The sequence below is a fragment of the Acipenser ruthenus genome, chromosome 55 (genome assembly GCF_902713425.1).
Source record: "Acipenser ruthenus chromosome 55, fAciRut3.2 maternal haplotype, whole genome shotgun sequence".
Classification (NCBI taxonomy): Eukaryota; Metazoa; Chordata; class Actinopteri; order Acipenseriformes; family Acipenseridae; genus Acipenser; species Acipenser ruthenus.
In genome coordinates this window covers 1,252,648-1,271,337 of record NC_081243.1, presented here as the reverse complement: position 1 = coordinate 1,271,337, position 18,690 = coordinate 1,252,648, and the positions used below count along the sequence as shown (strand labels likewise).

General features: G+C 48.5%; 1 protein-coding gene and 1 pseudogene across 1 annotated transcript; one reads left to right on the top strand and one right to left on the bottom strand.

Annotated features, from left to right (window-relative positions):
• Nucleotides 1-647: 647 nt before the first annotated feature.
• On the top strand, nucleotides 648-9,182 carry LOC117401619 (ras-related protein Rab-7a-like). The gene is made up of 6 exons (XM_034002384.3): nucleotides 648-903; nucleotides 4,214-4,275; nucleotides 6,031-6,157; nucleotides 6,520-6,738; nucleotides 7,509-7,637; nucleotides 8,508-9,182. Exons 2-6 carry the CDS (start codon nucleotides 4,223-4,225, stop codon nucleotides 8,598-8,600), a joined length of 621 nt encoding a protein of 206 aa, XP_033858275.1. The 5' UTR covers nucleotides 648-903; nucleotides 4,214-4,222; the 3' UTR covers nucleotides 8,601-9,182.
• A 2,124-nt stretch (nucleotides 9,183-11,306) lies between these two features.
• Nucleotides 11,307-18,690, bottom strand: part of LOC117401606 (NF-kappa-B essential modulator-like) — a 7,866-nt pseudogene continuing 482 nt past the window's right edge.

Below are 18,690 nucleotides of genomic sequence, written 5' to 3'. Positions count from 1 at the left end.
ATAAAACCTATTTTTTAAAACTACGTCTTCAATACATTCAAGTATAAAAGTATCCGATTTCAACGTGTCTGAAAAACAACGTGATATTATAATACTTCCTGAGTCTGTTATTAACATAGTTCTGTATTATTGAATTGGTTTGTCACACTTGTACTTTGCTTGAACAAAAGTTATTGTATTTCTTGCTCTTATTGTATTACTTGTATTGTAACACTTGAAATGTATTTGCTTACGATTGTAAGTCGCCCTGGATAAGGGCGTCTGCTAAGAAATAAATAATAATAATAATAATAATAATAATAATAATAATAATAATAATAGTTCTGAGTTACACAAGGCCATGAAACTGTCTTAATATGTTCCCCATCTTGGATCCCTGCACCCTATAGTCCACCCTATAGTGTTGAGCCAAAATGTCGTCAGTTTCTTAGCATACTCTGTAGCTGCGTAATGTTGTGTTTGGTACCCTAAACCCCACATAAAGGCTTGAATGTGCGACTCATTAATAAACATGCAATTGATTTTAATGACCAGTCTCTCACACAAAGTGCTGCCCTGGGGTCAAACACGCGATGGTCAGAAGCAGGCAGAAGGGGCGTGTCCCGGGATGACGCAATCACCCCGTCCCCGCCCCCCCCTCCCCGTCACCCCCGTGACAGGCAGCCCACCGCCATATTGAGAACAAAAACTGTCAACACCGGGAGAGAGACAGAAAAAGAGATATCGCGAGTCAGTCTGGGATGGTTTTTGTTTTAAATTCATATTGTCGTTACAACAACAACAACAGTTATAATAATATAATAACTGGACACTGAGTGGTCTTGGTTAATTTAGCACACGGACCGCTGCTGACAACACAGCCGGTGAGCAACAAGCAACATACGAGCTCCACGCCGACAGTAGGTAGGTGAAAATATTGTTTTTTTACATTTTAATAATACTGATACACAATTTTACGAATGTCTAAGTAAAAAAATAATATAGTATATTATAGAGGGGGGGTTGAAGGGGGTACATAAATGAAAAAATTCGATGTACACAAAATGAAATGTCTTTAAAATATACAGCACTAGACCCTGATATTGATGCGATCCAGCCCTCTGAAATGTCTTTATAATATACAGCACTAGACCCTGATATTGATGCGATCCAGCCCTCTGAAATGTCTTTATAATATATAGCACTAGACCCTGATATTGATGAGATCCAGCCCTCTGAAATGACTTTATAATATACAGCACTAGACCCTGATATTGATGCGATCCAGCCCTCTGAAATGTCTTTATAATATACAGCGCTAGACCCTGATATTGATGCGATCCAGCCCTCTGAAATGTCTTTATAATATACAGCACTAGACCCTGATATTGATGTGATCCAGCCCTCTGAAATGTCTTTATAATATATAGTGCTAGACCCTGATATTGATGCGATCCAGTCCTCTGAAATGTCTTTATAATATACAGCACTAGACCCTGATATTGATGCGATCCAGCCCTCTGAAATGTCTTTATAATATACAGCACTAGACCCTGATATTGATGCGATCCAGCCCTCTGAAATGTCTTTATAATATATAGCACTAGACCCTGATATTGATGTGATCCAGCCCTCTGAAATGTCTTTATAATATATAGTGCTAGACCCTGATATTGAAGCGATCCAGCCCTCTGAAATGTCTTTATAATATACAGCGCTAGACCCTGATATTGATGCGATCCAGCCCTCTGAAATGTCTTTATAATATACAGCACTAGACCCTGATATTGATGCGATCCAGCCCTCTGAAATGTCTTTATAATATACAGCACTAGACCCTGATATTGATGCGATCCAGCCCTCTGAAATGTCTTTATAATATACAGCGCTAGACCCTGATATTGATGCGATCCAGCCCTCTGAAATGTCTTTATAATATATAGCACTAGACCCTGATATTGATGCGATCCAGCCCTCTGAAATGTCTTTATAATATACAGCACTAGACCCTGATATTGATGCGATCCAGCCCTCTGAAATGTCTTTATAATATATAGCACTAGACCCTGATATTGATGCGATCCAGCCCTCTGAAATGTCTTTATAATATACAGCACTAGACCCTGATATTGATGCGATCCAGCCCTCTGAAATGTCTTTATAATATATAGCGCTAGACCCTGATATTGATGCGATCCAGCTCTCTGAAATGTCTTTATAATATATAGCACTAGACCCTGATATTGATGTGATCCAGCCCTCTGAAATGTCTTTATAATACACAGCACTAGACCCTGATATTGATGCGATCCAGCCCTCTGAAATGTCTTTATAATATACAGCACTAGACCCTGATATTGATGCAATCAAGCCCTCTGAAATGTCTTTATAATATACAGCACTAGACCCTGATATTGATGCGATCCAGCCCTCTGAAATGTCTTTATAATATACAGCACTAGACCCTGATATTGATGCGATCCAGCCCTCTGAAATGTCTTTATAATATACAGCACTAGACCCTGATATTGATGCGATCCAGCCCTCTGAAATGTCTTTATAATATACAGCACTAGACCCTGATATTGATGCGATCCAGCCCTCTGAAATGTCTTTATAATATACAGCACTAGACCCTGATATTGATGAGATCCAGCCCTCTGAAATGTCTTTATAATATACAGCACTAGACCCTGATATTGATGCGATCCAGCCCTCTGAAATGTCTTTATAATATACAGCACTAGACCCTGATATTGATGCGATCCAGCCCTCTGAAATGTCTTTATAATATACAGCACTAGACCCTGATATTGATGCGATCCAGCCCTCTGAAATGTCTTTATAATATACAGCACTAGACCCTGATATTGATGCGATCCAGCTCTCTGAAATGTCTTTATAATATACAGCACTAGACCCTGATATTGATGCGATCCAGCCCTCTGAAATGTCTTTATAATATACAGCACTAGACCCTGATATTGATGCGATCCAGCCCTCTGAAATGTCTTTATAATATACAGCACTAGACCCTGATATTGATGCGATCCAGCCCTCTGAAATGTCTTTATAATATATAGCACTAGACCCTGATATTGATGCGATCCAGCCCTCTGAAATGTCTTTATAATATACAGCACTAGACCCTGATATTGATGCGATCCAGCCCTCTGAAATGTCTTTATAATATATAGCACTAGACCCTGATATTGATGCGATCCAGCCCTCTGAAATATCTTTATAATATACAATTCTATACCCTGATATTGATGCGATCCAGCCCTCTGAAATGTCTTTATAATATACAGCACTAGACCCTGATATTGATGCAATCCAGCCCTCTGAAATGTCTTTATAATATATAGCACTAGACCCTGATATTGATGTGATCCAGCCCTCTGAAATGTCTTTATAATATACAGCACTAGACCCTGATATTGATGCGATCCAGCCCTCTGAAATATCTTTATAATATACAATTCTAGACCCTGATATTGATGCGATCCAGCCCTCTGAAATGTCTTTATAATATACAGCACTAGACCCTGATATTGATGCAATCCAGCCCTCTGAAATGTCTTTATAATATACAGCACTAGACCCTGATATTGATGCGATCCAGCCCTCTGAAATGTCTTTATAATATACAGCACTAGACCCTGATATTGATGCGATCCAGCCCTCTGAAATGTCTTTATAATATCTAGCAGACCCTGATATTGATGCGATCCAGCCCTCTGAAATGTCTTTATAATATATAGCACTAGACCCTGATATTGATGCGATCCAGCCCTCTGAAATGTCTTTATAATATACAGCACTAGACCCTGATATTGATGCGATCCAGCCCTCTGAAATGTCTTTATAATATATAGCACTAGACCCTGATATTGATGCGATCCAGCCCTCTGAAATGTCTTTATAATATATAGCACTAGACCCTGATATTGATGCGATCCAGCCCTCTGAAATGTCTTTATAATATACAGCACTAGACCCTGATATTGATGCGATCCAGCCCTCTGAAATGTCTTTATAATATACAGCACTAGACCCTGATATTGATGCGATCCAGCCCTCTGAAATGTCTTTATAATATACAGCACTAGACCCTGATATTGATGTGATACAGCCAGTTTTTAATTCACTCATATTTTAATGTTACAAAACTTGAGAGTAACTCTCCTCTCTCATTTCCCCCCTCTTCTCTCTCTCACTCTCTCTCTCTCAGATTCTCATCATGGCCTCCAGAAAGAAGGTGCTCCTGAAAGTGATTATCCTGGGAGACTCGGGGTGAGAGGGAGAGGGAGAGGGAGAGGGAGCAGTATAGAACGTGTGTGTCTGTCTGAATGTCTCTGCCTCGCTCTGTGTCTCTCCATGTATGTCTCTGTCTGTGTGTCTGCCTCTCTCTGTGTCCCTCTCTGTGTCTCTCTCTCTGTCTGTGTGTCTGCCTCTCTCTCTCTGTCTGTCTGTCTGTGTCTGCCTCTCTCTGTGTCCCTCTCTGTGTGTCTGCCTCTCTCTGTGTCTCTCTGTGTCCCTCTCTCTCTCTCTGTCTGTGTCTGTCTCTCTCTTTGTCCCTCTGTGTGTCTGCCTCTCTCTGTGTCCCTCTCTGTGTGTCTGTCTCTCTGTGTCCCTCTCTGTGTGTCTGCCTCTCTCTGTGTCCCTCTGTGTGTCTGCCTCTCTCTCTGTGTCCCTCTCTCTGTCTGTCTGTCTGTCTGTGTGTCTGCCTCTCTCTCTGTGTGTCTGTGTGTCTGCCTCTCTCTCTGTCTGTCTGTGTCCCTCTGTGTGTCTGCCTCTCTCTCTGTCTGTGTGTCTGCCTCTCTCTCTCTGTCTGTCTGTCTGTGTCTGCCTCTCTCTGTGTCCCTCTCTGTGTCTGCCTCTCTCTGTGTCTCTCTCTGTGTCCCTCTCTCTCTCTGTCTGTCTGTGTCTGTCTCTCTCTTTGTCCCTCTCTGTGTGTCTGTCTCTCTCTGTGTCCCTCTCTGTGTGTCTGTCTCTCTGTGTGTCTGCCTCTCTCTGTGTCCCTCTATGTGTGTCTGCCTGTGTGTCTGCCTCTCTCTCTGTCTGTCTGTGTCTGTCTGTCTCTGTGTCTGCCTCTCTCTCTGTGTCCCTCTCTCTGTCTGTCTGTCTGTGTGTCTGCCTCTCTCTCTGTCTGTCTCTGTGTCCCTCTCTCTCTCTCTGTCTGTCTGTGTGTCTGCCTCTCTCTGTGTCCCTCTCTGTGTGTCTGCCTCTCTCTGTGTGTCTCTCTGTGTGTCTCTCTCTGTCTGTCTGTTTGATTTTACTCTTATAGGTATCTGTATTCATGTTTTATGTAATTGTTCTCATTAGAAATCATTCTCGTCCATTTATCATGCTTACTATGTGTTCTTACTGGACTTTACTTGCATGAGCAAATAGTTACTATCAGGTTTAGCTGCTCTTAGTCGAATTCGCTCTTACTTATAACTTACTGTGTGCCTTATTTTGCTCTTCCTTGAATTGATTTTATTGTGCTTTCACTTCGGCTCTTGTCTATATTATGATATTCTGTAATGTGATCTTTTATAATGTGAGAACCTGTAATGTGATACTTTGTACTGTGATATCTTGTAACAATTGTAAGTAGCCCTGGATAAGGGCGTCTGCTAAGAAATATAATAATAATAATAATAATAATAATAATAATAATAATAATAATAATAATAGACAAGTTGAACAAGTATCACTCAAGATTCTATGCATTAGAGAACACAAAAGAACAGACATGAAATAAACAGAATATTTGTTTCCTTCTCCTTATCTCCCTCTCCCCCTCTCTCTCTCCCTCTCCCTCCCTCTATCTCCCTCCCCCACTCCCTCCTCCCTCCCTCCTCCCTCCTCCCCCTCCCTCCTCCCTCCTCCCCCCTCCCTCCTCCCTCCTCCCCCTCCCTCCTCCCTCCTCCCTCCCCCTCTTCCTCTCTCCCCCTCTCCCCCCCCCCTCTTCCTCTCTCCCCCTCTCCCCCCCCCTCTTCCTCTCTCCCCCTCCCTCTCCCTCTCCCTCTCTCTCTCTCCCCCCCTCTTCCTCTCTCACAGTGTTGGAAAGACCTCTCTCATGAACCAGTATGTCAACAAGAAGTTCAGTAACCAGTACAAAGCCACAATCGGAGCGGACTTCCTGACCAAGGAGGTGCTAGTGGACGACAGGCTGGTCACAATGCAGGTGTGCCACTCACCAGTACACCCAGTCAGAGGCTCTGAAGAAAACCAGTAGCGATTCACACTGAGGGAACTCAAAGCCACCTGTTTCTAGGAACAGCGGTGTCTTGAACCCTGGTTCCAGGAGACCACCATTGAATTTATGAAGTTTCTTTTTAGTGTTTCTATTGAAGACGCTGAGAAAAACTTCTAGTGGAAACGCTTGTCATTGAATTTATGAAGTTTCTTTTAGTGTTTCTATTGAAGACGCTGAGAAAAACTTCTAGTGGAAACGCTTGCCATTGAATTTATGAAGTTTCTTTTAGTGTTTCTATTGACTGCTGTATTGATTGATTGATTGATTATTGATTGGTTATTGATGCTCAGATCTGGGACACGGCTGGGCAGGAGCGTTTCCAGTCTCTGGGCGTTGCGTTCTATCGCGGGGCTGACTGCTGCGTGCTGGTGTTCGACGTCACGGCTCCGAACACCTTCAAGACTCTGGACAGCTGGAGAGACGAGTTCCTGATCCAGGCCGGGCCCCGAGACCCAGAGAACTTCCCATTCGTAGTGCTGGGGAACAAGATCGACCTGGAGAACAGACAGGTGAGAGACTGAGACACACTGAGATACACTGAGAGACACTGAGAGATACACTGAGACAGACTGAGACACACTGAGATAGACTGAGAGATACACTGAGAGATACACTGAGATAGACTGAGACACACTGAGATACACTGAGACAGACGGAGATACACTGAGAGACACACTGAGATACACTGAGAGATACACTGAGACAGACGGAGATACACTGAGACAGACGGAGATACACTGAGATTCACTGAGACACACTGAGATACACTGAGACAGACGGAGATACACTGAGAGATACACTGAGACACACTGAGATAGACTGAGACACACTGAGATTCACTGAGAGACTGAGACACACTGAGACACACTGAGATACACTGAGATAGACTGAGACACACTGAGATACACTGAGACAGACGGAGATACACTGAGATTCACTGAGACACACTTAGATAGACTGAGACACACTGAGATTCACTGAGAGACTGAGACACACTGAGATAGACTGAGACACACTGAGACACACTGAGATACACGGAGACAGACGGAGATACACTGAGATTCACTGAGAGACTGAGACACACTGAGATACACTGAGATACACTGAGAGATACACTGAGATACACTGAGAGATACACTGAGACAGACTGAGATACACTGAGAGATACACTGAGACAGACTGAGATCACTGAGAGATACACTGAGACAGACTGAGATCACTGAGAGATACACAGTGAGATACACTGAGCCACACTGAGCTTCTCTCCCCCCTCTCTCAGGTGCCGTTGAAGCGTGTTCAGGCGTGGTGTCAGAGCAAGAACAACATCCCGCACTTCGAGACGAGCGCCAAGGAGGCGATCAACGTGGAGCAGGCCTTCCAGACCATCGCCAGGAACGCACTGAAACAGGTACCCTGCACACTGCACACTGCACATTGCATACTGCACACTGCATACTGCACACGGCATACTGCACACGGCACACTGCACATGGCACACTGCACATGGCACACTGCACATGGCACACTGCATACTGCACATGGCACACTGCATACTGCACATGGCACACTGCATACTGCACACTGCATACTGCACACTGCATACTGCACACTGCATACTGCACATTGCATACTGCACATTGCATACTGCACACTGCACATGGCATACTGCACATGGCACACTGCACATGGCATACTGCACATGGCACACTGCATACTGCACATGGCACACTGCATACTGCACATGGCACACTGCATACTGCACATTGCATACTGCACATTGCATACTGCACATTGCATACTGCACATGGCACACTGCATACTGCACATGGCACACTGCATACTGCACATGGCACACTGCATACTGCACATGGCACACCGCATACTGCACATGGCACACGGCACACGGCACACTGCACATGGCACACTGCATACTTGCACAATTCGTACTGCAAACCACACACTGGACAAAACACACTGCATACTGCACAATTTGCAATGCGCAATTTACACTGCACAATACACCCTACACCTTACTCCTTGTACACAGCATCCTACCCAGAACAGGTCTTCCAGACCACTGCCAGGTAACGCACTCAGAAAGGTACCCTGCCCCCTGCACCCTGCCCCCTGCACCCTGCCCCCTATGCAAATCACCCTGCCCCCTACGCAAATCACCCTGCCCCCTGCCCCCTACGCAAAGCACCCTGCCCCCTACCTGACTTTCTGTCTCTCATTAGATTTTTTTTTCATGTCTTTGATTCCTCTCTCCCTCTCTCAGGAATCTGAAGTCGAGACGTACGACTTCCCAGATCAGATCAAACTGGACAGAAACGACCAGCCGAGAGCTTCGAGTGAGGGGTGCAACTGCTGAGTGAGAGAGAGAGAGAGAGAGAGAGAGGAGAGAGGAGGGAGGGAGGGAGGGAGGGAGGGGGGGAGGACTGTAATCTTCTGTGAAACCCCTCCATCTCCAGACAAATAATTAATTAAAATAAATAAATAAATAAATAGTAACACACACAGAGAGTGAGAGAGAGAGAGAGAGAGACACTCTTTCCCCTTAAAGAAACCCATAATCTCGCTCAGACTTCGGACCATCTCAGTACTTTTGTGGCTAAACTGACTTCCCCTTTAAGGAGGTTACGAGCTGTTTAATTAGGGTTGTTTGTTTATTATTGTTATTATTATAATAATTAGGTTTTTTTTGTTGTTTTGTTTATTGAATCTGTTGCCAAATAACTTTAAAATGAAAACGAATATCTGAAATTTCTGTCCTTTTTAAAGTTATTGACATAATTTCTTAGTCTTAACGGTTCAGCACTTCCTTGTGCGAGTGCCGTAGCCTCGCCAGGAGAACGAAACACACTCTCAACACGATTAGAGGGAGAGACCCGACACTTAGAAACACACATTATATTATATTGTATTATTTTATTATAAACGCTGTATAAAAACATCCGCTTGTTCAAATAATGTATTCCTTGTCAGGAAAATACCAGCAAATGTCCAGAACTGGTATATACTGGTTTGAACTGGGAGCGCGCTGCTGTTCGTACTGGTCTTGCCCCCTTTAATGAATCTCATTCCTATTTTATAAACCAGTTTAGTTTTCAGTTACAAACCAGTGCTTGTGTCTCAAATTCCCAGTTCTTACTGGTGACTGTTTGGTGTGATTTATTTTCAGCAAGGAGGCAGTGAAGCATGAAGGGTTAACTGTCTTGTGGGGGTTGGTTGGGGGGGCAGAGGGGTGGGGCGAGGTGAGGGGGGGTTGGGTGGGGGAGGAGGGGGGTTGGGTGGGGTGGGTGGGGGGGCAGGGGGTAGGGGGGGTGGTGCAGGGGGGGGGCAGTTTTTAATTGCTGTACTATTACAATAAAGTGAATCATGGGATGCCATTAATAAGATGCAGGACTTAAATGTTGTTTCTTTATTTAAAACGCAAACAGTCTGCTTTTGAAACTTAAGGCCCTGTAATTAACAACACTGATGTCCTATAAAGTATGAAATATAAGGACTGGGTATTTATCCATTACGATCCTGTAACCTGACTAGATATTACAAAGCCTGTGTCACCAGTGCCTGTGATGCAGTCGAGGCAGCCCGCGAGGGGATTAATAGAGATCTCGACATGGTTTATCCTTTCTACAGAGAGATCAAACTTACACAAGCTAAAATCAGATATAAGTCCACAATGCGATTGTATTACTGCGTGCTTACCACTGCACGGATTGTCGATAAAGAGAGAGGTACCCAGCATCTGGGACTTCTGTAAAGGGGCGCTCGTTAAACCTGATTGGACGAGACTTCGCGCTGGATATGCTAACGTCTCATATCACGATGTGTTATTATTAGTTTGTTTAGCAGACGCCTTTATCCAAGGCGACTTACAGAGACTAGGGTGTGTGAACTATGCATCAGCTGCAGAGTCACTTACAACTACGTCTCACCCGAAAGACGGAGCACAAGGAGGTGAAGTGACTTAGGGGTCACGCAGTGAGACAGTGAGGTGGGATTTGAACCGGGGGCCTCTTGGTTACAAGCCCTTTTCTTTAACCACTGGACCACACAGCCTCCTTGTGTGAGGCTCGCGGTGCGATAGGGGTGCAGCCGGGGGTCCTGGGGGGCTCCTTGCTGGGTGCACATTAAGATCACATGATCATGCAAGAGAGAGACTTTATTTCAATAAAATATACTGTTTTATTTATTTTTTTTATTGCTGTTTACAGACAGTGGAATTTAGGAGACACATCCTGCTCCTTGACACACACACACACACACACGCACGCACGCACACACTGCATTGAATATTGTACCATTGTTCGCAGTCATTATTTGATTACTCATATTTTTGGGGTAAAATAGAGCCCAGTGATTCAGCACTGTTAGTAAATGCTGCATCATATTTGCCCAATCGTTTGTTAGCATTACCTCACACATACAAATAATAACAATAATAATTAATACAATTAATAACGAGAACAATAATAATAATAATGAGAACGATAACTCTGTCAGTCTGGTATTTATTATCAGGCAAACCCCACAGATTCTCTGCAGCCAGCGTATAAGCAGCAATGCTCACAATGCTTCTGAGATGAAATTAAAAAGTAATGATTTCCACCCCACCAAGCCACTCGCCCAATTTAAAAAAAATATCTCTCCTCTATCCTATCCCCTCCCCCCACCCCTCTGCCCTCTCCCTCCCCCCTCTCCCCTCCCTCCCCTCTCCCCCCACCCCTCCCTCCCCTCTCCCCCCACCCCTCCCTCCCCTCTCCCCCCACCCCTCCCAGCACCCCCCCTCCCCTCTCCCCTCTCCCCACACCCCCTCCCCCCTCTCTCCCCACACCCCCTCCCCCCTCTCTCCCCCACCTCTCCTCACTCCCACCTCCTCCTCCTCCCCCACCTCTCCTCTCCTCCCCACCTCTCTCCTTCTCCTCCCCCTCCTCTCCTCTCCTCCCTCCCTCACTCCCCCACCTCTCCTCCCTCACTCCCCCACCTCTCCTCCCTCACTTCCCCTCCTCTCCTCTCCTCCCCTCCCCTCCTCTCCTCTCCTCCCCTCCCCTCCCTCACTCCCCCTCCCCCTCCTCCTCCTCCTCCCTCACCTCTCCTCCCTCACTCCCCCACCTCTCCTCCCTCACTCCCCCACCTCTCCTCTCCTCTCACTGTATGCAGTCCATCACATGTATTTGCAGTGTGTCCATGTCTGGAGCTTGGTATTGGCACTTGGGGCACCGGTAGTCCGGCTGCTCCTCTGTGTAGCTGTGCCTCCGACCTCCTCCCTCCTGAGCCGGGCTGAAGGGGACCGTCGCTCCCCCGGCTATCGGGGCAAAGGCAGCTGGGAGAGAGAGCCACACAATTCATCATCCCTTCAGAATCAATTAATACACCAATAAAGGATTTGTGTTTGTGTTTGCAGACCTGTCCCACAGGTTTCAATGTGCAGTCTGTGTGGTCACTGAATCTGTATTACACTCTGCCATGCTTGCACTATGCTTTACCAGACCTCTCTGTGCTTTACAATGCTTCCCTATGCTTTACCAGACCTCTCTGTGCTTTACAATGCTTCTCTATGCTTTACCAGACCTCTGTGCTTTACAATGCTTCCCTGTGCTTTACCAGACCTCTCTGTGCTTTACAATGCTTCCCTATGCTTTACCAGACCTCTCTGTGCTTTACAATGCTTCCCTATGCTTTACCAGACCTCTCTGTGCTTTACAATGCTTCCCTATGCTTTACCAGACCTCTCTGTGCTTTACAATGCTTCCCTATGCTTTACCAGACCTCTCTGTGCTTTACAATGCTTCCCTATGCTTTACCAGACCTCTCTGTGCTTTACAATGCTTCCCTATGCTTTACCAGACCTCTCTGTGCTTTACAATGCTTCCCTATGCTTTACCATACCTCTCTGTGCTTTATTACACTTTGCTGTGCTGTGTGGCACTTTTATTAACAGAGACCCGACTCACCTGGCTGCGGTAGGGGGGTGCTGGAGGGGGGGTCTGTAATTCTCTAGATGTCTCTGCTGCAGCTCCTCCATGCGAGCCCTGGGAAGACAAAGGGACAGAATCACAGCCTATCAAGTGATATTGAGAGGTTCAGTATCAATGTCCATCATTGACAGCTGCTGCTGCTGCAGAGTCCCTTCCAACTGGACCTCGCTTATTTTACGTCTCACCCGATGGACGGAGGGCCAGGCTGTCCTTTCAGAGCAGACTGCAAGGAAACGACGAGGTCAGCTTCCGCGGGTTGGAGTGAACAGCCTCCCCCCCCCCCCCCCACCACACAAGACACGCGTGGAACCCCTCTATTGACGGGGTTCAGTGTCTGCGGTCTCACCTGCTTGCCCCCTCCAGCTGTGCACTCAGCTGCTCTAGCTGCTCCTGCAGACCCTCCTTCTGCTGGTGAAGCTGCTCCCGAGCCTGCCTCTCTGCCAGGAAATCAGCGCGGTAAATCTCAGCCTAGAGAGAGAGAGAGAGAGAAACAACGTGAATACACACGCTACACACCCCCTTAACCGAAATCTGACACCCTACCACACACACCCCCCCATCCCCCCCTCACACAGACCTATCTCCTCCTCATCTCTCTCTCCTCGCCTCAGTACCTGAGCTGTCAGCACTGGCACAGTCTCCAGCGCTCCCCTGTTTCTCTCCCCTCTCTTCTCCTCTCAGTACCTGAGCTGTCAGCACTGGCACAGTCTCCAGCGCTCCCCTGTTTCTCTCCCCTCTCTTCTCCTCGCTCTCCTCTCCTATACTGAGCTGTCAGCACTGGCACAGTCTCCAGCGCCTCCCCTGTTCTTCTCTCCCCTCTCTTCTCCTCGCTCTCCTCTCTCAGTACCTGAGCTGTCAGCACTGGCACAGTCTCCAGCGCTCCCCTGTTTCTCTCCCCTCTCTTCTCCTCTCAGTACCTGAGCTGTCAGCACTGGCACAGTCTCCAGCGCTCCCCTGTTCTCTCCCCTCTCTCTCTCCCCTCTCTCCTCTCCTCAGTACCTGAGCTGTCAGCACTGGCACAGTCTCCAGCGCTCCCCTGATTCTCTCCCCACTCTTCTCCCCTCTCTCCTCTCCTCAGTACCTGAGCTGTCAGCACTGGCACAGTCTCCAGCGCTCCCCTGTTTCTCTCCCCTCTCTTCTCCCCTCTCTCCTCTCCTCAGTACCTGAGCTGTCAGCACTGGCACAGTCTCCAGCGCTCCCCTGATTCTCTCCCCACTCTTCTCCCCTCTCTCCTCTCCTCAGTACCTGAGCTGTCAGCACTGGCACAGTCTCCAGCGCTCCCCTGTTTCTCTCCCCTCTCTTCTCCTCTCAGTACCTGAGCTGTCAGCACTGGCACAGTCTCCAGCGCTCCCCTGTTTCTCTCCCCTCTCTTCTCCTCTCAGTACCTGAGCTGTCAGCACTGGCACAGTCTCCAGCGCTCCCCTGTTTCTCTGCCCTCTCTTCTCCTCTCAGTACCTGAGCTGTCAGCACTGGCACAGTCTCCAGCGCTCCCCTGATTCTCTCCCCTCTCTTCTCCTCTCAGTACCTGAGCTGTCAGCACTGGCACAGTCTCCAGCGCTCCCCTGTTTCTCTCCCCTCTCTCTCCTCGCTCTCTTCTCCTCTCAGTACCTGAGCTGTCAGCACTGGCACAGTCTCCAGCGCTCCCCCTGTTTCTCTCCCCTCTCTTCTCCTCGCTCTCTTCTCCTCTCAGTACCTGAGCTGTCAGCACTGGCACAGTCTCCAGCGCTCCCCTGTTTCTCTCCCCTCTCTTCTCCTCGCTCTCTTCTCCTCTCAGTACCTGAGCTGTCAGCACTGGCACAGTCTCCAGCGCTCCCCTGTTTCTCTCCCCTCTCTTCTCCTCGCTCTCTTCTCCTCTCAGTACCTGAGCTGTCAGCACTGGCACAGTCTCCAGCGCTCCCCTGTTTCTCTCCCCTCTCTTCTCCTCTCAGTACCTGAGCTGTCAGCACTGGCACAGTCTCCAGCGCTCCCCGTTTCTCTCCCCTCTCTTCTCCTCGCTCTCCTCTCCTCAGTACCTGAGCTGTCAGCACTGGCACAGTCTCCAGCGCTCCCCTGTTTCTCTCCCCTCTTCTCCTCGCTCTCCTCTCCTCAGTACCTGAGCTGTCAGCACTGGCACAGTCTCCAGCGCTCCCCTGTTTCTCTCGGACTCCTCTTTCAGCTTGTCGATGAGATCCTGCTTCAGCACCAGAGCATTCTCTGCTTCCTGCAGCTGGGCCTTCAGATCCTCAAGATCCTGACCCTGAGCACAGAGAGAGTGAGGAACACACACACACACACACACACACAATACAGAAATACACACACACACACACAATACAGAAACACACACGGACACACACATCAACACAGAAACACACACACACACATCAACACAGAAACACACACACACACACAACAATACAGAAACAAACACACACACACACAATACAGAAACAAACACAATACAGAAACACACACACACACACACATCAACACAGAAACACACACACACACACAACAATACAGAAACAAACACACACACACACAATACAGAAACAAACACAATACAGAAACACACACACACACACACACATCAACACAGAAACACACACACACAACAATACAGAAACAAACACACACAATACAGAAACAAACACACACATCAACACAGAAACACACACAACAATACAGAAACAAACACACACACACAATACAGAAACACACAGACACACACATCAACACAGAAACACACACAATACAGAAACAAACACACACACACACACATCAACACAGAAACACACACACACACACAATACAGAAACAAACACACACACACACATCAACACAGAAACACACAATACAGAAACACACATGGACACACACATCAACACAGAAACACACACACACACACACACACAATACAGAAATACACACACACACACAATACAGAAACACACATGGACACACACATCAACACAGAAACACACACACACACACACACAATACAGAAATACACACACACACACAATACAGAAACACACACGGACACACACATCAACACAGAGAACACACACACACACACACACCAATAGAGAAACACACACACACACACGTGAACACAATGATTTGAACCCTATATAAAGAGGGTGGACTGGTGGAACAGTGACTGTTCTGTCAGCCGCGATCTCTCTCCCGTCACCTTGTGCTTGTTGTCGTTTACCTTTTTGAGCTGCTGGTCGTAATCTTGAAAACAGAGTGGTGTAGGCATGCTGTAACTGAGCCAGCTTCCTCCTGAGAGGGGAGGGGAGGGGGAGAGGGGGAGAGGGGAGAGGAGAGGAGGAGAGGAGAGGAGAGAGGAGAGGGGAGAGGACAGGGGGAGGAGAGGGGAGGGGAGGGGAGAGGGGAGGGGAGAGGAGACGAGGGACGAGGGGAGGGGAGGGGGAGAGGAGAGGAGAGGAGAGGAGAGGAGAGGAGAGAGGACAGGGGAGGGGGAGGGGAGGAGGGGAGGGGAGGAGAAGAGAGGTGAGGGGAGGGGAGGAGAGGGGTGAGGGGAGGAGAGGGGAGAGGACAGGGGAGGACGAGGGGAGATTAGAGGAGAGGGGAGAGGAGTAGAGGAGAGGAATGGAGGGGGGAGGGGAGAGGAGTGGAGGAGAGCGAGAGGAGAGGGGAGAGAGGAGTGCAGGGGAGACGAGGGGAGAGGAGGGAGAGGGGAGTGGAGGGGAGAGGGGAGGAGAAATGAGAGAGAAAGAGGGGAGAGAGGAATGGAGGGGGGAGAGGGGAGGAAAGGGGAGAAGGGAGAGGGGAGAGTGGAATGGAGGGGGAGAGGGGGAGAGAGAGGAGGGAGGAGAGGGGAGAGAGGAGAGGTGAAGGAGAGGTGAAGGAGAGGGTGGGAGGGAGAGGAGAGGGAGGAGGGACGAGGAGAGGGAGCGGGGAGGAGAGAGGCGGAGCCGGGTAGACAAATATTCTGTCAAGCTTATCAAGAGGTTTCTTGATAAGAGGGTCAAGCACGAAGACTTTTGGGGTGGACAGACAGGTGTCAGAAATGTGTGTAATACTGCAGCCTGCAGTCTCCTCACAGGAAGTGCCGAGCAGAGGAAGTTCAATACTAGCACTGCTATACTGTTCATACAAATGTTCAGGGTTTGTGTAAATTTGCTACATTATCATTGGCAGTGCTTGAGAGAGACAGAGGGGGAGATTAGTGACCACAAACTCTTTCTCTCCTCTCACCCCCTCCTCCCTCCTCCCCTCCCCCCTCTCTCACTCACTTCTCCTCCGACACTGTGTGCCTCTCCAGTTTGAGTGCAGACTCCAGGTCCTGTGCCTTCATCCTCAGCTGGTCCAGACTCACGCTGTGCTGCTTCCTCATCACCTCACAATCTCTCTCCAGAGCGCGGCGCGACTCGCTCACCTGACGCAGCCTGAGAGACACACAGAGAGAGGATTATCAGAGACAGACAGAGGAGAGAGAGACCGCACACACGCACACACTCTCCAGAGCGCGGCGCGACTCGCTCACCCTGACGCAGCCTGAGAGACACACAGAGAGAGGATTACAGAGACAGACAGAGGGAGAGAGAGACGCACCACGCACACACTCTCCAGAGCGCAGCGCGACTCGCTCACCTGACGCAGCCTGAGAGACACACAGAGAGAGGATTACAGAGACAGACAGAGGGAGAGAGAGACCGCACACACGCACACACTCTCCAGAGCGCAGCGCGACTCGCTCACCTGACGCAGCCTGAGAGGACACACAGAGAGAGGATTACAGAGAGAGAGAGAGACACAGAGACACAGAGAGAGAGAGAGAGAGACACAGAGACACACACACACACACACACACACACACACACACACACACACACCCTCCAGAGCGCAGCACGACTCGCTCACCTGACGCAGCCTGAGAGACACACAGAGAGAGGATTACAGAGACAGACAGAGGGAGAGAGAGACGCACACACGCACACACTCTCCAGAGCGCGGCGCGACTCGCTCACCTGACGCAGCCTGAGAGACACACAGAGAGAGGATTACAGAGAGAGAGGATTACAGAGACACAGAGAGAGAGAGAGAGAGACCACAGAGACACACACACACACACACACACACACACACACACACACACCCTCCAGAGCGCAGCACGACTCGCTCACCTGACGCAGCCTGAGAGACACACAGAGAGAGGATTACAGAGAGAGAGGATTACAGAGACACAGAGAGAGAGAGAGAGAGACACAGAGACACACACACACACACACACACACACACACACACACACCCTCCAGAGCGCAGCACCGACTCGCTCACCTGACGCAGCCTGAGAGACACACAGAGAGAGGATTACAGAGAGACACAGAGACAGAGAGAGAAAGACAGGATTACAGGACAGGACACAGTGACCTCAGAGAAACACACAGAACCACAGAGACACACAGACACACAGAGACACACAGAGACTCACAGAGACAGACAGACTCACAGACTCACACAGAGACCCACAGAGACAGACAGAGACTCACAGACACACACTCACACAGACACACAGACACACAGAGACTCACAGACACACAGAGACACACACAGACTCTCAGTGACTCACAGAGACAGACAGAGACTCACAGACTCACAGACACACAGAGATACAGAGAGACAGAGACTCACAGACACACAGAGACTCACACAGACTCACAGACACACACACAGACTCTCAGTGACTCTCAGACTCACAGATACACAGAGAGACAGAGACTCACAGACACACAGAGACTCACACAGACTCAGGACACACACACACAGACTCTCAGTGACTCACAGAGACAGACAGAGACTCACAGACACACACAGAGACACACAGAGAGAGACTCACAGACACACAGAGATACACAGACACACAGAGACTCACACAGACACACAGAGACTCACAGAGACACACAGAGAGAGACTCACAGACACACAGAGACTCACACAGACTCACAGAGACTCACAGACACACAGAGACTCACACAGACTCAGACACACACACACAGACTCTCAGTGACTCACAGAGACAGACAGAGACTCACAGACACACACAGAGACACACAGAGAGAGACTCACAGACACACAGAGATACACAGACACACAGAGACTCACACAGACACACAGAGACTCACAGAGACACACAGAGAGAGACTCACAGACACACAGAGACTCACACAGACTCACAGACAGAGACTCACAGAGACACACAGAGAGAGACTCACTTATCCTCGATGGCGCTCCTCTCCTGCTGGCAGCTCTCCAGACTGGCCTGTCTCTCCTGCAGCTCTCCTAGCAGCGAGGTCACCTGGGCTTTCAGGGGCTCACTGTCCTTCGCCAGCTGCTGAGGGGGGCAGGGGGTACAGGGACACGCTGAACTGAGGCTGCTCCCTCCCTTACCCCTTCAGAGAAAGGGGGCTCCCTCCCGTTTGTGTCATGCATATATTATATTTTGTAAGGTCTGGTTTGATGTTATTA